Source organism: Carassius gibelio, chromosome A18 (assembly GCF_023724105.1).
Source record: "Carassius gibelio isolate Cgi1373 ecotype wild population from Czech Republic chromosome A18, carGib1.2-hapl.c, whole genome shotgun sequence".
Classification (NCBI taxonomy): Eukaryota; Metazoa; Chordata; class Actinopteri; order Cypriniformes; family Cyprinidae; genus Carassius; species Carassius gibelio.
The window spans coordinates 22,468,649-22,493,419 of record NC_068388.1 but is presented as its reverse complement, the minus strand read 5'-3'; the positions used below and the strand labels follow the sequence as shown (position 1 = coordinate 22,493,419).

The window sequence follows — 24,771 nt, the reverse complement described above, 5'->3', positions numbered from 1 at the left end:
TTTATTCGCTCTGTCTACTTTATCCATCCTTGAACTAGGACTGCAACAGGGCATGACAGTCATGATTCTCTTTTAGATGGTAGTTTTTCTTGTTTGGTTCATTTTTGAAACCTTTATTCAACGTTTAATACCAGTCGTGCACATTCATATGGATGTCTTTTAGCCCAATTTTTTTTCATTTCCCTACCCCAGCTCTCCTAATGTCTCAATCTTCATCAAGCAGCGTGAAGCCGCAGTCGTAATGTTGTAATTTGGTGACGTCTGGGACTGGCCCCTGGAGGATGTGTTTATGTGTGTGCTGAGACTGTGTGTGTGTGTGTTTGGCGTAAGGTAAGAGTCTTTTGAGACTGTGTCTGAAATGTATGTCAGAGAGAGCCCGAGGGGATACAGCTCTGCTCTGGTCTCTCTTCACTGCAGCCTCTCCTCGACACACACACACACACACACAGCTCCTACTGCTGTCTGCTTAGCAATTACACACACTTTTACACACATGCATTTTATTGCACGGAGACATGATTTTTTTTGTGCAATAGCTCAACATGCACTGTTGCAGTTTTAAAGCCTAGTATTTTACCTACCTAGATGACATTAAGGCATTAAAAGTTCAATAAGTCATCTTTTTTCACAGTATAATGTATAATTAATTGAGTTTTTAATTATTTTTTTTGTTTGTTTTTCTTTTTTTCTTTTTCATTTTATTTTATTTTTCTTAAAACGGACTCAACTTAAAACCCAAGCTAGGATCAGAAACGTATTTGTTAAAGCCCTTGCATGTATTCTTCAGCAAAACCTGTTGATTTATTTGGTTTTCTAAATCATATTTAAGGTGAAACTACATCTAGGTAAATGAAGTTCAGGTTGTGCATTACCACCCTAAATTTAGAAGGATTTCATGTTACTTTACACTGATGAGGTCATAATATGTGGTTTTATTCTTGGAGTATTTTGGTGTTAGCCTAGTATTATGGTGTTAACATGCTGATGCCAAAATCTATTTAGCCAGGGTCACACCATATTTAATTTTTGACAGGGATGGAAGTGCAACATGCCAAATATTCATCTGACAAAAAAAAAATGTTTTGTATGCAAAACTTTCATGACATGTGATCTAGGTATGCCAAATACTGCTAAGTCTACCCCTCACGGCATCATTTTCATTGATATCAAATGCAACGCTGTGTATAACATGCCTAAGGTCTACTGTGATTAGATTAATCCCATGTGATTCAGTTCAGGGCAGTTGTTTATGTGGACATTTTGGTGTTTAACTTCAGTTTTCTGATTACAGCGGTGCAGAGATTTGTCCTCAAGTCGAGGCAGCCATATTGTCATCCTGCTCTTTCCGAGGTCTGGGCAAAGTAAACCTGCTCTTTTCCTCTCTTACGCTCTACTCTGACCTCTGCCGTCTCCTCTACTCTGGGCTCAAATAGCTGGCTTGCCGAGCATGCTGGGAAGAGCATGACCCAGGGATCTGACAGAGAGCTGTCCTTTCACCTCTGACCTCTGAATGCACCTCACCATTTGTACTGCTTTCTATAAATGGCACAGGATGGTGTCACTATCCCGCCTCAGCAGTTGAGAATGGAAATTTTACAGGAAAACGTGCTTCAAAGCAAAGTCATTAGCTTGTATTTCACCGGTTTACTGTTGAGACCGCCTTGGACAGGTTATGAAACCATAATAGTAGCAAGAGTGTGGTTCCCCTTCCACAGACCTCAGTTTTCAAGTGATAGAGTTACCTTCACCTTTAAATCACAGGTTGATTAAATCTATTAATGTTAAAAGTGTAAGTAGCTTTAAGGCTTCCTGTTTATATTAATGTCCAATGTTGCGCTATATTGCAGCTAGGCTTGCCTCGATAAACGGTGTTGACGGTGATACCGGTGGTAAGCCACAACACCAGTTACGTCACCGACCCCCACCGTCATTTTGATTTATAATTTTTTTTATAGTAATAAAAATCATTATAGTTGAGTAAAAGAACAGACACAAGATGGACAAGACGATGGCGGATGATTTAGTTTCGAAACTAAATACAAAAACGCCTGTTTGGCAATATTTTGGAATTTAAAAACCTGTTGACTTTTGCCGTTTATCTAAGGTGATCTTTGAGGTTTTTGTTTTTTAAACCGTTGTTTTTTATTTAATTGGTTCCACATTGTTTGTGGATTTTACTTTATTTAAACTTTGTCATTTATTTATTTTATTTGACAAGGTTTATGCCATGCCTCCAAACTTTCTTACTCGTTTTACTAATAAACTATCTACGTTTCTGATTTATATGGTTATGTATTATAAGTTTACTTAATTTATATTGTAAATTTATATTGTATATTTGTATACCTATTTAAAATTAATGTGTTGTTTGTTATTTTATATTAGTCATAGCTTGCCCTATAGCATGGTGCATTTTTATTTTTGTTGTTAAAAGTTATGTTTTATATATATATATATATATATATATATATATATATATATATATATATATATATATATATATATATATATATATAGGCTAAAGTGAGTTTGACATTGCATTCAAGAAATTGACGCCAAACTGCCGCTAATTCAAAAGTGAATGTAAAATGCACACAGTGCTTTTAAGCGAAGGAAAGCGAGGAAAAGAGGGAAAATTCAAACGCACTAAAATCTAACAATTGCTTTACACCAAATTGCCACTTTTTAAAAAAAGAGGGAACGCCCTGCCCCACGATGACACTGGTATTGCCGGTGTTGCACGCTTCGAATAACCGGTGGGAAAATTTCCTCACCATCACAATCCTAATTGCAGCAACTCCTTGCATTATGAATTACCTCATGACATACTTCAGAAAGCATTAGTGCATGAAATTGAGCTTTCTGGGATTTGTTACCTCGCGCAGGTTTGTTTGCATGAACAGGGTGTGTTAGGTTAAGGGCTGTGTGCTTTGAGGACATTTTTGTGCTGGGGATTTGAGGTGTGCCGTCTTGTTTTAGCTTTTGGAAAATGCAACTGTGATTGTGTTCTCAAAGCAGATACACATCCACACAGTTCTCTCTCTCTCTCTCTCTCTCTCTCTCTCTCTCTCTCTCTTTCTCTCTCTCTCATCCATGAATGTGACCCCGTGATAAATTGAAGCATTGTAATACAAGGAGTTGTGTGTGTGCGAGTGCACATTTTTGTGAATAATACCAAGATTAGGGATCATGTGATTATAGCTCGTTGAGCTTTGCACCGTTTCATGCTTGTATTACCTGGACCTTTTTCCTCTTGTACTTTTCCACTCTGTATGTGTGTGTGGGCACAAAGGTGTGCTGTCAGACCAGACCTCCTGTGATGAAGGACTGAAGGCTAATGAACTGTAGGGAGAGACACTCCAGCGCTCTCGCACACACTCAAACACACACTCGTATGAGTTCAGCTGTTCGTGAGAATGTCACACGTCACACCGAACTGGTTCACACTCCTTTAGAGACGGTCCTCTGCTTCCTGTGACATTGGCCGAGTATCCCAGAGGACACGGGGCCATGATTTATTGAGGTTTCTCCGCTTTTTATGCATGCGTGTTTTGTGGCCTGAAATGTATTTGGACACTTAAGTATGACCTAAAAATGTCTGACTATTTGATATTTTGTTTTCAATGCAGTGAAATGCGTATGTACTGTCACTCAGAGGACAGGGTCTGTATTTGTGGTGGCTGAATATGATTTCAACTGTTCTGACTTGCATTTTTGCTGAGAATTGAGAGTTTCTTGTAAACTGAAGTCTTGTTTTCCTCATACACTCTCTAGTTGTGTGTGTTTTTCATAGCTTTAGGTCAGTAATAATGTCTCATTCCAGCAGGGATTTCGAAGCACTGAGTCACTCTGCAGTAGAGGAACAGAACGCTTTCACAATCATACACACCATCATCCTTGTGATCAGTTTCACAATATGTCAAAAAGTCCTTCCTTTTTTACCATAATTGTGACTAAGTGGGGTTTATCACTTTGGTAGGCTAAACAAGGGTCAAATCTACTTTTTTTCAAATCCCTTTCTCGATATTTAGTTATAATTCAATTGATTTATATATTTGCGTTTTATTTAATTAGTGTTATAATATACTCAACTATATGTAGTCTGTTTTCTCTGATAATATTCCTACTGTTATTTTACACTACTAAACAGAGAGAGACTTTAAGATCTGTCTTAAAAACAAACCAGAACCCTGTTTCTCCATTTTATGTTCCCCTGTAAATGTTTTTACTGCAAAGGGTGGATCATATGTCACGAAAACACCCAAAGTTGTTCATCACTACAAAATCACACATGAATACAGCACCAGATTAGTTTGAATGTGTTAAAGATTATATAATAAGATTTGAATGAGTCCTTGATATTTTATTAACCTATCAGGTATAAGTTTTGTAAAAGGCTGATTTACCCATGACTATATTCACAGTATAGCACCGCCTCTGGTACTTGACTGCCTAAATATTGCATTATTAGTGAACTCGTACAGCTACACGAAGAGATATTTAACAGTATAGCATACAAACAAGCAAACAAACAAACACACACTCAGAAAAAACTTTTCTGATGTAATCTGATGTTTGGAAACACGTGTGTGTGTGGCCTCTGGTTTTCTGTTTTAAACGATGAGGAAAAACCACCCAGCAGGCCCCAAACACGAGGCCCACATCTCAGCCTGGGCAGTGAAACAACTGGTACTCCTAAATAAATAAACTGAGACTCTTTACACCCCATGCAAGAACCCATCATGGTTTAATTCAGCCTTTACAACATCTGTCCATCTGTGAGCCGCTCTTAAACCAGCTTGTAACATGTCTGGGCACTACAGGGGTGACGTGAAACAGACCAAACTGCATGGTCCACTCCACACAGCCTGACTGTAAATGACCGTCGCGTTGTGCTTCTGTTTTAAAATATTAAAAACAGGAGTGTATTTTAAGGGTGGGATAAAAATTGAGGGTGGGAATTAGGGTTATTCAGTGAAAACATGGAACAAAAACATGAAAAATGGCATGATGTAAATTAGGGCTGGACAGTATGACCACACAGACACACAATTTAACAGTAAAACATTATTATGGTGGTTGGCAGTACATGTTAAAGGTACAATACTGGCTTTAGTATCAGTGTTTGTTGTTGAATATACTGGTTTACATTCAAATGTTCCTGATTGTAAATTACATTTACTTTAACATATTCAGTTTGTTCTGTTAAATATTCTGGCAACTACAAGCTACCAAAATTATTACATTACATTTACAGTGTATGAATCATGTGACCGTAGAAATGTCCACAGCGAGAGATCTGTTAACACTTTTCAATGCGGTTCCTTTAGCATAACACTTTAGATCTGGGAACACATATTAATTATTAAATGTTTCCCCACAAACTCCTAATTTGCAAATTCGATTGCAAAGAAAAAGCAAGTTACACACTGAATTAAATCTTCCTGTAAAATGTACTTCAATAATCAGTTTTATTTATGACATCTGAATTCTTTTTTTGAACAGTGAAGTTAACTAATGCTAACAAATGGAACTTTATTGTAAAAAGTATCCAAATTTTACTATATTGATTATTAGTGGAGAGATCTGCTTTATGATTTTTGCAAATTCCGATCCATGGAGTTACTGTGCCAGGCTGTCACATCACAGGGATTCCCAGAATGCAATGCTTTGCATGCGTGTGAGAAAGACTGCTGTTTAACCCGCCTCTCTCATGGTTACATGTTACAGGCACACTGTGATAACTGTAAGAGTTATAGATCAGGAAGCTGACAGGCAAAAACATTTGCCTATTGACTTTGAATACGTTCTTCTCCAAAGGTTTAGCAGTCTGTTCAGTTCCCTCTGACCTTTACATCAGGCTAGTTTCATATCTCTGGGCAAATAGTCACACTGGGTCACAAACGAATCCCTGTTCCTACACAAAGTTACGCAAGATAAAGGTGTGCGAGGCGTCACAACCGTCCCATTGTCCTGCGACCGACTGACGTGATACTGACAGACAAGACTGCTACAGTCACAACCGCGAGTCAAAATCCCACTCACGCGCCGCCTAAACATGCATTTGTGAGGTTTTTTTTTTACATGACCTTTGAAACATGGTTTGGTCTGAACAGGTAGTGCTCCTAAACTAACTCAGGAAATTTTTTTAATAATATTTTAATTCTGAAATCAAAATAATTTTGGTATACTTGAATCGATGTTTTAGTATAAATGTTACTTTTTTTATTTTACTTCTCACCGTTTACAGTGACACAACAATTTTCTTGAAAAAGTGAATTTGAAATGTTAACAGAATTTTTCTGTTACACTTCATATAGTTCATTAAAAATATATATATTTTATGATTAAAGGGTTAATCAACTAGAATTATAAAGTTTGTTAGACTGATGTTAAATTGTTCACACTAAACAAAAACTATAAATAATTAAATTTGGCACACATCTAAATAATTAAGAAACAAAATAAGTAATAATAATAATACGTTTTATAATGACAGTTCACATAAATAAATGAATTAATTAATTAAATTCAATATCTAAATAGCTGAATTTCCAATTATTGTATAAAAAAGTAAACTTGTATTAATTCAATTTATTTTGTAATTTAATTTAATATATTTTATTCAAATAATAGTAAAGTGAATAATATTAAACACTTAAGATCTAAGTATATAGCCGCGTTTCCACCGCAGGAACTTTACCCAGGAACTAGGGACTTTGGCCTGGTACTTGGTGTGTTTCCACCGCAGGAACCAGGAACTAAATAAAAGTTCCGGGTAAAAAAATGCCCCCCATAAAGTCCCTGCTGGCGAGGTGGTACTTTTTTAAAGTTCCGGAACTTTCGGGGGCGGGACTTTGGCGCTAAACATGCTGATTGGTTGAGTTCACGCAGCATTGGTTGAGTTCAACCACCAGTTATTCGGATCAACATTTTCAAAATATTACTGTTATTGTGTCATGAAATGTAATTTTAAAAGTATTTCAGGCGAGAATGTAGTTGTTTAAAACTCAAATCTGTTGTTTATTTATAAAGACAGCGCCTATTTAAAAATGTGTTTCGCCGATCTCTGAGACGGTGAGCTCCACACGATCAGCGAGAGCTCAGTCCTCATGTATTCACCGAGAAGCAGCCTCTCCTGGGATAGACCTTCTGTGCCGCTGGCTCTGATGTGTCTTTAGTGGTTAAACATAAAATATAATTCAGCTGCGGGGTAATTTTCTAACAGGTTTTCTTTGGTCTGTATTCAATTTATCTATATGTTAAAATGAAAATAAAAAGGCAAGTCTATATAATATTTATTTCATTGTAATGGCTGTATATAACGTTACACTTATCCCTGAACTAAGTACATTTCTGCAGCTGTTATTATGTTTAAATGAAAATGAAAGGAGGCATTGGTATTTTATATCCTATTTCGTTTTATTGTAAATATACTGAGGGGAAAATTGCAGTAGCCAAAGCCATCTGAGTTCACGCAGCATTGGTTGAGTTCAACCACCATTTATTCGGATAATTTTCAAATATTACAGTTATTGTGTCATGAAATGTAATTTTAAAAGTATTTCAGGCGAGAATGTAGTTGTTTAAAACTCAAATCTGTGGTTTATTTATATAGACAGCGCCTATTTAAAAATGTGTTTCGCCGATCTCGTAGACGGTGAGCTCCACTCGATCAGCGGGAGCTCAGTCCTCATGTATCCGCAGAGAAGCAGCCTTACCTCGGATAGACGTTCTGATATGTGCCGCTGGCTCTGATGTGTCTTTAGTGGTTAAACATAACATATAATTCAGCTGCGGGGTAAATCTAACAGGTTTTCTTTGGTCTGTATTCAATTTATCTATATGTTAAAATGAAAATAAAAAAGGCGAATTTATATAATATTTCGTTTCATTGTAATGGCTGTATACACATTTCCCTGAACTAAGTACATTTCTGCAGTTGTTATTATGCTTAAATGAAAACGAAAGGAGGCAGTGGTATTTGATATCATATTTCGTTTTATTGTAAATATACAGTAAGGAAAATTGCAGTAGCCAAGACGAGCTGACTGAAGTTATCAAGTACGCTGCTGTTTATAGATTCACCGGACTTGCGTCGTCGCAGACATCACACTCCCCAGTCGAATGCACAAAGTCTGAACCAACTACCGAGGATGCACGTCCAAAATCAGCGTTTTTTTTTTTTTTTTTTATCAGCGGTAATTTGTATTGAGAAACGCGCGCAGACCTACGTCACCAGTCTATTTGCCTAATCTACCCGGTACTTTACACCGCGGTGGAAACGCAGAAAGCAACAGGTCTGGGGGGAAAAAAGTTCCTGGGAAAAAAAGTTCCTGGTACAAATGTTCCGGGTAATTTCGGTGGAAACACGGCATATGTGTGTGCATATATATGCATGTTTATTATATAGGTGTGTGTGTGTGTGTGCATGCATGAAACAATGTTTTTGATCAGCATATTAGAATGGTTTCTGAAGAATCATGCGACACTGAAGATTGAATTGATGCTGAAACCTTTTGATCTAATTCAGCCTTAAATTTCAGTAATTAAATCCAGTAACAGAGTTCCTCATATTGTGGCAAACTGAAGCATACTGTGCCGTCTCTGTCTCTGTCTTTACAGTGATATTTAACATGTGGTTGTGTTCTGCGCTTCAGGATGTAGATGGATGGGGAGTGTTCTTTCAGGTCTGTGTCAATATAACAAGCAGAGCCACAGGAAGCTTGTCTCCAGCGGGACACATTGTGAAAGAGTGTCTGAACTATGAGCAAATATAAAAGGGGAAGAGAAGCAAAACTCGCAGACTGTGCTTGTGCTGATCGAGGTCAGATTCGCTGGAATGAGAGCCTCATTTCCTCACAAGGTCTCTGTTGTTTGTGTTTGTCCATTAGTGACGCCAATTTCCAAATCTCTCTCATTAGTGTGCCCATGACTCCATCCCACTGTCTGCGGCTTCTTTCAGGTCTTCTTTCAGGTCTAAACACAGAAGATACAGGTGTGTGTGTGAGAGCTTGTATTATGTGTATAAAGTAAATGCCCTCAGCATATTTAAGATGAGGACCCACAGCATGCACCCTTCTCATGGGTACATTAGCTTTCGCGCCGATTCTGATTCTCCCCGGGAGCCTCGTCCACTTCTTTGAGTGTGTCAGTCAAAGTTTAAGTGCTTTTGAAATGGTCTGCCGCTTTCTGTCTTCCACTTACTGCTGCTCTTGCACTTAAAGCTGGAGTATTTTTTGCTTACTCTGGTCATTGTTACTGGCCTTTTCTTTCTGTGTCTTCCATCACCCCTGTCCTTCTTTTCTGATTTTCTGTCCCATCTCTCTACCTTCTGGCATAAACTCTCTCTCTCTCTCTCTCTCTCTCTCTCTCTCTCTCTCTCTCTCTCTCTCTCTAGCTCTAATTAAGCTCTATTAACATGACTGTAACAATATTACATATCAGCATGATGCACAATGTAAACCAATATGTCATAACCATATAAATAAATGAAAAGATAAAGTGTGACAGTGTAGCTTTAACCATGCTTAACACCTAACATTGTGAATGGCTAGAGATGAATAGAGAAAAAGGCAACAAAGAAGATTTTTTTTTTTTGTATCTATTTAGGAGTCTTAGACCTTACCAACGATATATAGTTTGTCATTGATTAGATTAGGATTTTATTGTAATATAAAGTGTTGTCACGGTACCAAAATATTTCAGTATTCGGTACCGATACCAGTGAAAAACCAATTTCGGCACCAAAGCAAAACACAATAATATGAAGAAAAAAATATATTATCATTTAAAAATAAAACCAATGTCATTCTCTATACTTATTTACAATTGTGTTTTAAAGTTTCTCTACAAGTAATATAATTATGAAAAATAGTAAACCAGTTTCACCCTAATTTTATTTGTCTTTTAATTAATGAATTTTAAACATTTTATTTTTTGGTGAATAAAGGGGATTTGCTATTAAAATTTAAACATGGAAAAATATTGTGATTTTATTTCTTTAAAAATAGTTTTATTAGTTTTTTCAACAGTAGTAGCAGTATCACAAACATTCTACTAAATAATAATATTTCTAGCACAATGCCTTTGTGTAAAAATTAACTTTTATTTTGACGGGCTACTTTTATTTTGACACTGGTTTTACTCAAATGAAACAGTAAAATTCTTGTGAAGTGACTCAGAACAGTTCTGGTGATGTAGTTTGTATTTTTGTCCTCATTGAGACAGCAGATGCTGAAATTACTGCAGGCATCACGCGCTTCAGTTTATGTAGTAAACAAACCATTCATTCATTCACACAGAGACGCGCGGGAAAAATAGGATTCATATTCAACCAACTTAACGGCTTAACATTTACAGATACTGGTCCATATGGAGATTTGATTTGATTAATTTATGCTAACTTGGCAAATTATGTGACTGTCCATATTAAAATGTAAGTTTCATTTTCATGACTGGATTTTGAGATTCTGTCTGCGTTTTCTGCATTGCGGAAATCACAGCGATGTATGCGTCAAGAACTGGGTTGACCGGGTACTCTGTACCATCGCAACTTAAAGAAACCTGGTACCATCACATTTTCATTTTTTTAGTACCGACTTGGTACCGAAGTACCGGTTCTTATGACAACACTAGTAAATATAGTGAAGTAAATGTAGGGGGCCCACCGAGGGGCCCAGTGACAGTTAACAGGTTAATAATCGTAAATTAATAATCGCAATTACAATTTCAAAGGAATATTTGACAATTATGATATTTGTCATAATCATGCAGCCATAACTCTCTCCATCATGTCGTTCCAAACCCACAAGACCTTCGTTCATGGATATTTGCCCCCTGTATATTATGTCTTTATTAATCAAACAACAATATTGTTAATAACTAAAGCAACTCTGTTTTAGGGCATGCATTTAGAGAAGTAACTCACTCTCTCCAAGAAGTTTCACTTGTTAAATCATCACCAGCCATCAAAGTGCCACTTCTGTAATAAATGTGCTGCCTTCGGTATGTTTCAGGCTTATTACTGTCAGACTTCAAATTGTCTGCTGTGAGTAATGTTCCCATTATTATGTGTAATCCATTTTTGTGATAGTTTTGAACAATAAAGGCTAGGGATTTGACGGAGTTATTTGTCAGTCATCCCTCTGAAGGGCTGTTTATATACTGCTAAGAAATGCATCGGCTTAATTATACAGGGCTTCATAAAGGCATCTTTCACAACCCATTTTACTTCCAAAATCTGACATAATTCCAGGTGAAATGGGTTATTCAGCCGCAAAATAATAAAAGATGGGTCTCTTTTATCGGTTGTGAGTTGATTGGATTATGAAAAGTGTCTTGCATAACATAGTGGGAGCGGTTGTGAAGTAACTAGGATTTGTGTGCTGTTGGTGTTGTTTGGAGCGTATCCAGACGAGTGGAAGGAATGACGGAGGCATGGCTGATGAAGCCGTCATGTCTGTGTGGTCTTACTGGGGCGTCCTCGCCCTCCTCTGGGCAGATTTACAATGCGGTCTCTCTCTCAATCTCTCTCTCTCCAAACCTATCCTTTGCTTTTCTCCTCCTCCTCCTCTCTCTTTCTACAGCATTTTAAAGACAGGATGATCTGCTTGTTTACTCGGCTGCTGTGTTGCGAACATGTGGCAATTCCACAAGTCACGTGTCTCCCACTGCGCCTGTAATCTTAAAATGATTTATGAACTGGTTACTCAAGAGCAGTTATGTGGAGTCACAAAGGTTTATTTATTATTATTTTTAAATTCACTTTTCTAGTTTATAGTTTTTATGCGTAGGTGTTGTTGTTGTTATTAACGTTTATTTCTTATTAACATGACCAATAATATCATCAATATTTATTAATAATTATATTTTTAAATAAGTTTGTTATTATTATTATTTATTTTCTTTTGTATTATTATTATTATTAGTTTTATTATTTTTATTTTTTTCAAAACGGGTGCATTGTATTAAAGTTTTTTTTCTTCATATAAATGCTGTTCTTTTAAACTTTCTATTCATCAAAAATCCTGAAAAGAGAGAATCAGTAATATTATTTTTATTATAATATTATTTTTACAAGATCATATAAGCTTATGTATAATATTATAATATAATAAATAACACAATCATTCAAAAGTTTGGGGTCAACAAGATTTTCTTTTTTTTTTTTTTTTTTTTTTAAATAAACGTCTGTTCAGTAAAATGCATTGTTGATCAAAGTGCCAGTAGAGACATTTGTAATGTTATAAAATATTAATATTGGGGGGGGGGGGGGTGCTGTTCTATAAATAAATAATGTAATCAATCAATAATAAAATACAATAAATAATAAAATAAATATCAGTTTCCACTTAAATATTTAGCTATTTTCAACACTGATAATAAGAAATGTTTTTTGAGCAAATTTTCTTATGGTGAGCATTAGAGACTTTTATTTCTAAAGTATGAAACACAACTCACTTATGTTTTTCATAAATACAAGTGTGTTTGTGTAGAGATGTTGATTGCTGTGTGGAGACAGGTCTGGGCCGTCACCTCCTCAGGCGAGATCTGTCTTCAGACTGCAGGGGATTACTGTAACTGCCCTGGGATTTTAAACCAGCTTGTTCACATTTCAGGAGTGTAATCTTACAGTTACTTGGAATAAATCTTAACTTTCATCACAGTCGAGAAGTGTTAGTGTAGAGCTTTAATGACAGGCCGGGCGAAGCTGCTTCCTGTTTCAGGAAAAGGGGAAGAACATGATGTAAACAAGAGTGTGTGCAATCTACAGGAAGGGCAAAAAGGGACGAGAGGGGGGAAACTTTACTTTGGGGATTTTTTGTTTGAGCTTGTGAAACCAGTTTTTGGGCTTAGTCATTTGGAAATCAAAAGTCTTTTGCATTTTCCCACCTTCTCTGACCTTTAACAGCAAACATGAAGCTTGTTTACCGCTGTATATACCAAGTAAAAATCCCAGTCGTTCAGAAAAGTAACGCTGGGTCACTGCTGAGAGTTGTGCAGTGAAGCAGGCATCATCAACCTCAGCCATCGGCAGGAAATGATGCCTTTAGAGGCTGTCGGACATTTTCCTTTTGTCCCTGGAGTGTTTTAAAGCGATTCAAGGAGTCATCGGGAAGGTCACTTTGTGAGTTCGGAGGCATGACCGTATGCTAAGAACAAACATGGACGGGACTGACAGACTCTATGCGATCAAGCCTGTATAAGCACACAAACCAAATCCAATTTAAAATCCCTTTGATAGGACAAAGAGGGACCCTAGAGCACAAGGAGTATGTCGTTAGTGATGATAACTGCTTCGGACTTTCTCATTCTGCTCATTCTGCTCACTCCAGATTACATCTTTCTTTATGAGAGTGGACAGATTGGGGGGTTGGGCTATGCTTTTATTTGTCTCTGGCCGAAATCAGTCATTAAAAAAGACGTCCTGTGTTATGTCTAGGCCCCTATGAGTGTATTATGACAGGTCTGATCCTGCTTGACTTTTATTGGACTATAATAAGAGTGTCCATTAACGTTTCTTCTTTTCTGCTCCTCAGGCGCTGGCAGCCAATGCTGGTACTGGATTTGCTGTTGCAGAGCCGCAGGTTGCCATGTTTTGCGGCAAACTCAACATGCACATTAATATCCAGACTGGCCGCTGGGAGCCGGACCCTTCCGGATCCAAATCCTGCGTCGGAACCAAAGAAGAAGTGCTGCAATACTGTCAAGAGGTAAAACAATGTTACAAAACATTCATGTGCATTAAAATGCATTTTTTGTTCAATCCTTGCAGGAAGTGAGCAATGAGCTTGTCTGCTTGAGCATATATATGCAATATCATGAATTGGTGATTAATGACATCTTCCCTTAAATCCTGCTTTGCTTGGAAATGCATAGATTGGGTTGCGTTTCACGCTGACTTTAAACTAGCATTCAATTTTTTTTTATATTTATTACTTTATTATAAATGTAAAAACAGCACTACCGTACTTGTACATTTTGAGATTGCTTTTTTTATTTTATTGATGTCCTGTATTTCAGGAGAGAGTGAATCTTGTGTTCGTTCCAGATCGTGAGCAGATGGTGTCTGGAGATTGTGAAGCATGCATCACCACTTAATGTACAGACTCAATCTCTTCTCGCTCTTTCTTTTTAGGTGTATCCTGAACTGCAAATCACAAATGTGGTGGAGGCCAACCAGCCAGTGAAGATTGAGAACTGGTGCAGGAAGGACAAGAAACAGTGCAAGGGCCACGCTCACATCGTGATCCCCTACAAGTGCTTGGGTGAGTGGTGTGTGATTGACAGCTCTGTTGTCCTTTTAAATGGCCAGTTATCCAGAATGCCCTGTGGGCTTGAAGTAAGACATCTGAGAAGCAAGAACAGCAGTTCAAAGTGACAGGTGAAGACGTTAAAGATCAGATTCATTCCCTGCACTGGAGCCCAGGTAGCTGCTACGGTTCCTCGTCTGTGATTGGCTACAGGCTCCAAAATATATTGCACAATACAAAGAAATTATGACGCATTAAAGGGGCTATGAACAGAATTTTTTTTTTTATTTGATAATGTTTCACGATGGGCATTTATAATGTTAGTATCACCATTTTTCCTTTTTTACATTTATAAAATAAAAATAAATATATATACCCTGATTGTAAAGGAAGTGTTTTTTGTTCACTTTCAGTCTATAATTTAAGATTAGGCATTAGAATGGACCAGGTCCATATCTTACAGTGAAATGTACTGAACAAACAAATAATGCTCTACTTAAACATCCACGTAGTTAAAAATTAATAATCACTTTCCTAGGATTAGGATCCTTTGGAAGGTAATGTTTTTTTAAAGGTCCCGTTCTTCGTGATCCCATGTTTTAAACTTTAGTTAGTGTGTAATGTTGTTGTTGTTGTTGTTGTTGTTAGAGTATAAATAATATCTGTAGAATTCTAAAGCTCAAAGTTCAATGCCAAGCGAGATTTTTTTTATTTAACAGAATTCGCCTACACAAAAAATGACCCGTTTGGACTACATCCCTCTAGTTCCTGCAGTAATGACGTCACTAAAACAGTTTTTTGACTAACCTCCGCCCACATGAATTCACAAAAAACGGGGCGCTCCGACGGAGAAGAGGAAGTGTTGTTTGTGTTTGTCGCCATGTCGTTGAAACGCTGTTATTTTAATCTTGGAGTCCAATCACCTTCGTTTGGGCTTCCCAGAGATCAATGGTTAAAATTTATGTTTAACTCTCTTCCTGAAAATTATAATCCACATGTAAAACTATGCAGCACATTTTGCTGAGGACAGCTTCCTCAATCTCAATCAGTTTAATGCCGGATTCGCACAAAGATTATTCTTGAAAGATGGAGCAGTTCCCTCTTTGTCTGGAGAAGGCGTTGTTTATGGACCACAACCGGTAAGTATATTTTATTATTTAAGTTGGTGCGTTTAACAGTTTCTGTAACTTATTACACAAAGGGCAACACTGTTTAGCTTTAACTAGATGGTAGGGTTGTGCAAATAAATTGAATGCAATTTTCATGCGCATCTCATCAGTAAAAACACTCCTGTGATTATAAGTACATCTCCAGCACATGCTCCTGCCCACTTGCTTCTCAAAACTAGCCCAATCGCGTTACCAGGAGGGCAGCTGCGCTCAGCTGGTGTCGAATCACAACACAGGAACCGCTTTCCCAATCAGAACGCGTTACTTATTTCTGAAGGAGGAACTTTACAGAACAAGGAAGTCATCAGCCCGTTTTTATGACCGTGAAAACAGCGGTATACAGATAGGTTAATTGTGTGAAAAATACTGTTTTTTACACGCGAAACATGAACGCGTTATATTGCCACTGTAAACACAATCAAAGCTTCAAAAAAGCACGAAAAATGGGAACTTTAATGCTTCGGTGGGCGGAGCCAAAGACATGATGATAGAAGTAGGCGTTGATCTGATTTTGTAGAGGCAGGCTTTTGTTGCACTATGATGTCACAATGTGACAAATCTGAAACAAGTCATTTTCAGGTCTTGGTTTCAATAAAAGCTTTTTTGAGCTCTGAAACTGTTATACATAACAGTACAATGATCTCTTCAATGTTAAAACATCAAGGAAAATATGATTTCTCAACTCATGACTTTTAAAGTGTTTTCTTGTTGGAAAAAGTAGCTACAGTTAAACTAAGGTTAATTACTGCCACACTACTTGAAAAAAGTTCAGTAAGTGCTGCTGCTTGTTACTCCTGAACACAGGTCTCAGGAAGAAGGCATTGTGGCGAAAAGCCATTACTGTGTGGAGAACTTTGTAGTAATCAGTCACACTGATTGTATTGGTCTGGGGATCCCTGCCGATTATTATTATTTGCTTAACCACTTTAAAATGGCTTTTTGGTTGCTTTAAGTCAGAAAACGTTAAGAAAACAACAGACATGCAGCTAGATTATATCATTTCACATACCTGGCCTATCACTTGACGCAAACATCCAAAAGTCTGTGTTAAAAGAGAGCTTCCTGTTGTGCTATTTAATTAAGCCACGACTGCTGTAGCCTTTATACAGCATAGGCGTGTTCTCCCTTTATTTTTAATTTGGTATGTATACTGTTTGAATGACAGCTTGGTAAATCTGTTGACGATCAAATTCAATATTGTTACTCATAAGCACTGGGTTCATTATCAGTGCAGTGGCAGACGTCCAAACTAATAGCACGTAATTACCGTCTCTATTATGATTGGTTGATATACCAGAAGGGGAGGCCTCCCTAGCAAGGTTTCTTTTCTCAACACTCCTCAACGCTGAAAGTTTTTTTATTTTTATTTTTTTATTTTTTTACCAATGGAGGCACGAGAGCTCCCCAGACGAGCCGCCACTGATAGTAATACAGCAAAATCCCATTTCCCCTTTCAGACAGAGGCTGGTGGAGATCCACTGGGGTGTGTGTGTCTGTGTGTGTGTGTGTGTGTGTTATAGTTTCTCATGCCACAGAGGTGGCTACAATACATTGCCTCTCCTCCAAGAGTTTTTCCAGCAAATGCCAAAGGCAAATTGGTCATTTGGGTGGTTTAAACTGTCAGAGTTGGTAAACTCTCTTTAACAGACTTTCTTTCGGTCAACCCCTTTTTTTTTTTTTTTTTTTTTTCCTTGCTAACACAGTCTCTGGCTTTTTGACCGTGTGTTTGTGGTGATATACAGTTTAAGTTGAAAACACATCAGTGGAGAATCTCTACATAATAAATGATGGAATCATGTTTTGTTCAAATGTTTTGGAGTCTCTTATGCTCAACTTTTTTTCAATTTGAATATGTTAAAATGCAGATTATTTCTGTGCAAAGCTGCATTTTCAGCATCATTGCACGAATCTTCAGTTTTACATTTCAGCAATCATTATATTATTCTGATTAGGCATAAAATTCAAAATAACTTCCCAGTGACAAGTAGTTTTAAACTCTTTATTTTGTATATTTGGTGAAAAAATATAAATTGCACTCAACCCCTGATAAACCACCAGTAATGCAAATATATTCAGAAATACTTTTACTCAACCAGGCACAAATAACTTCCCACTGTTATTAATTTTCTCAAGAAAATAAATGATTCCAGTCCCATATTTCAAATGGTTCTAATCCACATAAGAAAATAACATTTATCTCATTACGTCTCCGAGGAGAAGCTGCTGTCCATGGCTTTACCTCATCTCCTCCCGTGTTTGTCCCGCTCTTGTAGAGGATTGAGTTGTGGCTCTTTGCGGGCTGAAAAAAGCCATTAGCGCTGCCAGCCGACTGTGAAATGGGCCGACGGTCGGAGGCTTTCCAAGATGGCTGATTTTTGTATTTTTCGCATCACCTGACGTCGGCTGCTGTTTGATTGACCGGGTCGGGCGGACGATGCACTTTCAGTCCAGTGCTTCCTGTGTCTCTTTCTCTATGAATGACAGTTTGCCAATCGAATCTCTCGGTCTGGAGGAATCTAAAGCTGTTTAAGTCTCCATATAGCAGCACCACACTGTTCCATCAACAACTTTCTCTACTTATGCGTCGCGATGGAAATAGTTTTATTGATCTGAAGTGGAGAATGCAAACTGGCTGTAGATAAAAAGAGAAAAATGACACCGCAGCAAAACCCACAACAAATTTTTTGAACATAACAAATTACTGCGTTGCTTTGTAGTAGCTAGGATGTTTTTGGGTTGTTGCGATACAGTAGTTTAACTTCTGCCGATTTACAGTCCTCGTCTCTGATTGCTTAGAAAAGTAACCCCACATTTCTTCTTAAAAGTTGCAGGATTTGAAGTGATTTTGATCATTCAGGTCTGAAACACAAATTATGCTGGACAATTTATGGACTGGTGCTTAATGCAAACCCATTACCCTAACCAAAATATTAGAAAATATTGATGTTTGCTTTGATAAAAATGTGTGGGTCTTTCTGGCTGCAGTTGATGGTGATTCCAGTTGAAGTCAAGGACTAGATGTATTCTGTGTCTGGAAAAGCATTTCTCTGTATTCCTCTTAAAGCACATTTGTAACTTGAACAGAATTGGTACATCAGCGAGACTCGAGGCTCGTGTTCAGGCTCACCTCTCCACTTCCTCTGGGGTTTAACTGCTGTTATTAATGAGGAGGTTTCATTGTGATTCAGCAACATCCTGGCCTCTGGAGTTTAATTAGAGATAGTGATTTGTTTTTGTAGTGTAATGCAGTGAAATGGGCGGCTCATCTGTTTCTCTGTCTCTTACTGCAGAGCATATGCTTGGGCTTGAGGGTTATGCAGTATTGTTGTTTGTACTTCCAAGCAGTTGCATGCCTTAAAAAATCTGATGCATGCTCGTAAAATTTTTTTTTAAAATTGTCATCCTCAAAGAAGGGGAAATGTTCATGCTGCATTGCATGGTTGTTTCTGCATCGAAGTTAAACCATGTGCAAAAGTGTATTGAAACCAGCAGCATGAGCATTCTTCTAAACTTCTCTTTTTATGTTACATGAAAGGCATATGACATTACAAATCCTTTTGTTAATCTTGAAACACAAATGAAGCTATTTTAATGAAATTTAAAGTCCATTTCACCAAAATCTTGAGTCTTCAAAACGTTCATGGAGATAAAAACAAAATCCAGATTTTAAATGTTTTATGTGATGAATAAATTTAATTTCGACTTTAAATAACATATAAACATTGATCAGCGCACATATACAGAGTACAGCGATTGGGTTTCTTCAGAAGATTCGCAATGTTTTTATGAATTTTTAAGCCAAATTTTATGCAATGGACTTTCAGTGGAGGGACTGACATCATTCACAAAATCTTTATTTGGGTTTCAAAGATGAACAAAGTCTTATGGGTTGGAATAACATGACGGCACATAAATGAAAGAATAGATATTTGTATGAACTTTCCTGTTTTTAATCAGTCTTCCCTTGATCATTTTAGTTTCAGTTTCCTTAAACGAAATGGAGAAAGCCTAAGATGAGGAGGTTTATATGAGCGCAGTAATTACATCTGCGGGTGAATGTTAATGAGTTTTCAGAGCTATTCTGGTCAACGGAGAGCAGGGCTCGTATTTGACCATTAGCTCTTTACTTTCAAACATTGGCTTGATTCAGCTGATGTGAACTACTAATGGGCAGCCAGCAGACGTTTTCCAGTATTTTGTTTGGGTTTGTTTGGTCGCTGACTATTTCATCCTATAGCCATAATAGTCCTGAATGATACCAATACAAGGTAGTGCTGAGATAAACAGCTCTTTAGCAGAGAAGATTGTGCCAAATCAACAGCGGCTCTGCTCCACAGAAACATCAGCAGTGTTCAGCTCTCCAAAGGTTACTCTTGTTCATCTCATGCTAGTGTTTCTGAAAACAGACGCGGATGCAGGCAGATTCTGATAGATACAACCAGAGATACAAATGGAAAAAAACACTGGAAAATCATTTTTAGAGAGATTATACGGTGTTTAATGTGTAATAGCCATAAATCTTTCATGCAGGACTGGGACGGAGCAGAAGAACTGGGCTATAAACCATGAAGATGAAAGCAGTTGGCCTCAATCCTTTTGTCATTTTTCTTCATAGCATTTTTTTCTCCCTTTGTCTCTTTCTAACCAACTGTAATATGCTGCTTTTTCCAGCCTTTGTTGAAGCATCTAAGAGTTTTTTGATCATGTCGTGAGTCTGCAGTTTGCCTTTACAAGTCAAGTTCTTTCATGCACATTTCATGCACAGTTGTTTAATATAAAATGGAAAATCAGGGATTACATGAGCGAATACCCATTGGCCTAAATACTGTATATTTAATTATTATCAAAGGAATAATTAATCCAGGAATACAGTGATCGTTCCACACCTGTATGCTTTTATTTTGTCCAGATTTTGAAGAATCTTCCTGCAATTCTTTTGCATTCTTTCTTTTGCACGCTTGCCATCGGTGACTTCAAACTAGCACGGTTCATTATTGTGCAGTTTTTTTCTGATTACCAGAGAATAGTTAAATTTAAAAAAAAAAAAAAATGTATTTGTTAGCTCACACAGAGCTTACAAATGACTTCCAAAGACTTTAAAATAAAGTAAAAGAAAAAAAAAAAGTGCTTTATTGTTGCTTTTTGGTTATTGGCATTGTGGGTCAATGGACAGGGGCTCGTTTGAGCAACTAATACATATTCCAAAAAATGCAGTATTCAACACAACATATTTTTCTAGAATCTATATTTATCCTGTTTGACACATTATTTATTCACATTGCCAAAAGAGATGATTTCTTTTCATAAAAAAAGCCTAATAACCATATTTGTTTCTTAAATAAATTAAGTGAAACCTGCATCCTAGTGCGACCACGAATGTACTGTTTGAAACATTGTCTACTTCAACAGAATATTGTATATACCATGTATATTTTTACATTTTAACATGCACTATCATATAACGTAATATGAAGCAGTATAGTATGTTTGTAGCTGTAATTTGTGAATACTGTATCCTACATTGTATTGCATTGACTTTACATTTTCAGTGACAAATGAATCTGATGGTTTGCAGCATCTGCTTGAATATTTATTTAATGCACAATAGTCATTTTTATTTTTGAGGTAATTGTAGTTAGATTATGCTGAATTAAACACGATGGTATGTAATAATGTAGAATACTACACGGTTAATGGTTTTGCATTGCATTTAGTAAAAAGAATAAATAGTATGCATCATGCAGTGTATTTTTTCCGTTTCCTGGCTGGTGTGTGTTGTGTTGTAGAATACTGCACTTCTCTGCCTCGCTGTTCACATGATATCAATGCGATAGCCCTTTATTCCAGTTGAGCAGCAGCACGCAGTCTTACCAGCGCTGTCAGGACTTATTTTCTGCTGTAAAATAAATAATGTAATTGCTGAATCACCCACACGGTTTTTCAGCAGAGCAGATTGTGTTGTGAACATTCCGGGTTCAATACAAGTTAAGCTTTATCGACAGCATCTGTGACATGCTGTCGATTGCCCCTGAAAAATAATTTTGACTTGCCTCTCAGCTTGTGAAAACAAGCTAAAATCGACATTTAATGCACTTATAATGGAAACAAGCCATAAAATATATTTTTTAATATATTACCACTATTGTAGATGTGCTGTATAATATTGTCTGATTCTGGTCGTTAACTTTTAAAGCCAGTAATCCCTTTAACCCTACAAGCCAAGATGCTGGAAAGGAAGTAGTTTTTTTTCTGTGATAATCAAGAGCGTGTTGTTTTAAGTTCATAATGTTCCTCTGTGCATCTCAGTAGCAAGAGAAGCAATGCAGCATTTCATATCGCGAGTTAGATAGGGTCTTATGAAATCAGTTTTGTGTTAAACAAAAAACAAAAACAAATTCTGGATTCTGTTTTTACATTTATTTTTTTCTGTTTAAATGGTTAAATTATAGTAATCAAAATGTTTGTCAAATTTAATTGAAATCATAAAACGTTAGACAATTTAGTAAAGTTAGTTAAAATAAAATCAAGGGCCCAATGAAATCCATCGTTTTTGACTTTAATGCTAAAATTACATTTAGTTAAAATGATCAGAAAGCATGTCTAATCAAATTCATAGGACTTAAACAATGTATTCAAAAATCAATAATATTATTATTACTTAGAGAACTACGTTCTACTGTAGAATCACACCCTTTATTTTTTAAGTTGAACCAAATTTTTATTTTGCCGGTTTATCATTAAAACCTTTGAAGTTCTGTGAGTGTGTATATGATATGACAATAGTTTTAACACATGAATTGATTAGAGCAGCTCTGGAGATGAAGTTGTCTACATATACACATGCCATTTGATCAAGAGTAAAGCCCTATATTTTGAATTATTCACCCAAAATTTGGCAAATTCCAAGAAGGTCTTCATTAAACAGTCAATCTTTATTTTTTGAACTGGATTCTGTGATTCCTTCCACATTTTCTGCCTAAAGGAAATCATAGTGCCCTAGATAGTGTTTGGTGTTAGTGTTTGAATGAGTTGTGTGAGTAAAACTGTATATGTCGAGTCATTCAGGTTAGATGCTGTTTTCAATTATGTAAGGAGTTTAGCTAGTTTGGCCCCGAGGGCCGATGAGGACGAGTTTTGGCAAGAGTGCATGTGTGAGTTTGTACGGCATGAAGAGGCTTTGGTTCGAACAACAGCTGTGTTATCTTAGATTTCCAGTTCTTTCCTCCAAACCCTCTCATTTTCCAAAACACTGGCCTTTTCTTTCTCTCCTGTCTGGCTTTCCTCGGCTCTGGATTCAGGCTGATTTGGCCTTAGGCCTGTTTTGTGGTAACGGCTAAATGAGCAGTTTGTGGACGGTCACAATCCTCTTCTATTGTGAACAGACTTCTGGTCATTAAAGGATTCAACCTCTTTCTCTGTCGTTCAGGCTCAAAGGTCAGATTGGCCTCCCAGCTGTCCTGAAATCAGCTCTGTAATAACTCTCCTGCATATGGCTCCCAATCCCATACTGTCCCGTCTGATGGCATCTGAGCTCCTCAGCTGTCACTCACTCCTTCACATGCTCCCTCAAACAGGTTGTCCTGCTCTAAACTCCAGTGGTTAAGCCTGATCAGAAAAATGTTTGTAAGCACCACCATGTTCAAACTCAGAAATGTTGAGCAAGAATTACATAGTTCTCCTTCAAAAGTGCAATGAGACCTCTCTCTCTCTGCTGTGGACGGGACGGTCTGTGTGAGCCAGATCTTTGTTCTGTCTCCTGGTACTGACCAGATGTCTATTCAGATGCCACTTGCTCTATTTGTAATATGCTCATTATAAAATGCAAGAGACCATGTGTTGATGAATTATTAAGCTGTGTTGTCCTAAATTTGCAATTCTGTTTCGTTGAAGTGGGTGTTAGATGTTTTGCTGTTTGCATTGCACCAGCTGCAAGATATTACAGCCTCAGCTTTGCCAATAATCTGCATGCTGTATGTTTTTATGATTTCAGTTGGGGAATTTGTGAGTGACGTCCTCCTGGTGCCAGAGAAGTGTAAATTCTTCCACAAGGAGCGTATGGATATTTGCGTGAGCCATCAGCAGTGGCACGGTGTGGCCAAAGAGGTAAGATGGCAACGTCCAGCGCCACATACAGACACTGATTACATAATGCGCAATAATGCTTAATCAGAAGCAGCGCAACAAGTAATCTTGCAGTGAACGTATTTAAAATCTAATATACAGCTTTGTAAAGCCAGCCTTTGGACAAATGAGATTCAACAGATAGGGCTCGCAAAAGATGCAGAAGGAGCCACGTCATGGATATTCAGTAAATTACATTTCTAAAAACACAGTTCGATCCGCTTCTCTGAAATTCTCATTGGTCAATGGATGTCGCTGCCAGAACACACTCAACTTTTGGTCATCGTGACAGAAGTAGGACTTTGTGAATTTTTCCAAATTCATTAAAAATTTTTTCCCGAATTCCATTTTTATTTGCATTTTGCTTTTTAATGGCTAATATATTTTAGTAATCAAGAAGTGTCTCTAAGGTAAATCATGAAATATGTACAGTTTACCTAAATTACATTTTAGTTCATTTAATTACATGTTACATTTTTATTTCAATTTCTCTGGATTGCATTTAATGGTTGAGTTAAATTTAATAATCAAAAAGCATGTCTAATTAATTGATTGACATAATATTCAAAAAAACTTTTGCAATTTAATAATTTATTACATTGTTTTTTTCCAAAAAATAGTGCCCAATGAATTTGTCTGTTATGCTTTTTCACAATTTATGATAAAAAACATTAACAAGTGTTACCGATGTAATTAAATGAAATCCAAATGGTTCCTTGTATTTTGTCAAACTGATGCACAACAGAGGTTGACTGTTAAAACTAAAACATGGAAGAAAAATTGTGATTCCTTAAAGTTTTAATAATTGTATGTATTTAAAAAATATGGGTTTCAAAAATATGGGATTCAGTCTGTTTTCAGCACGAAAGAAAACATAGGATCCTACAGAACATGGCTTTCACAAGCTTTTATCAAAATGTGATTTTCCTCTACATCTGAGCCATCCTCAGCCCTTGTAGAAATCGCTGGCTTTCCAGTGTGTTGTGCACTCGTTCTCGCAGCCTTTCCTGCTGCATGCTTGAGTCCTCACATTTCACTCTGATAATTGGATAAGCTGAGCTGCTGTAATACTGCTAATCTCTAGACTTCTGCCACCTCACACACACATGCTCTGCTCTCCAAATCTGCTCTTGAACTCGTTTTACACTCACTCACAACTCATGAATGCTGCTCTGCTTCTGCCTCTCTTTTTTCCCTGCCGTCTGTGCTGTCTTTTCTAATTGTTG

At 37.1% G+C, this 24,771-nt stretch overlaps 1 protein-coding gene across 8 annotated transcripts in view; it reads left to right on the top strand.

Annotated features, from left to right (window-relative positions):
* Window positions 1–24,771, top strand: part of LOC127934242 (amyloid beta precursor like protein 2) — a 71,048-nt gene that overhangs the window by 20,452 nt on the left and 25,825 nt on the right. For all 8 annotated transcript variants that reach the window (XM_052531489.1, XM_052531487.1, XM_052531486.1 and 5 more), the window contains exons 2-4: window positions 13,542–13,715; window positions 14,141–14,270; window positions 23,415–23,527. In XM_052531489.1, the coding sequence (XP_052387449.1) occupies window positions 13,542–13,715; window positions 14,141–14,270; window positions 23,415–23,527 (417 nt within the window). The remainder of the gene's footprint in view (window positions 1–13,541; window positions 13,716–14,140; window positions 14,271–23,414; window positions 23,528–24,771) is intronic.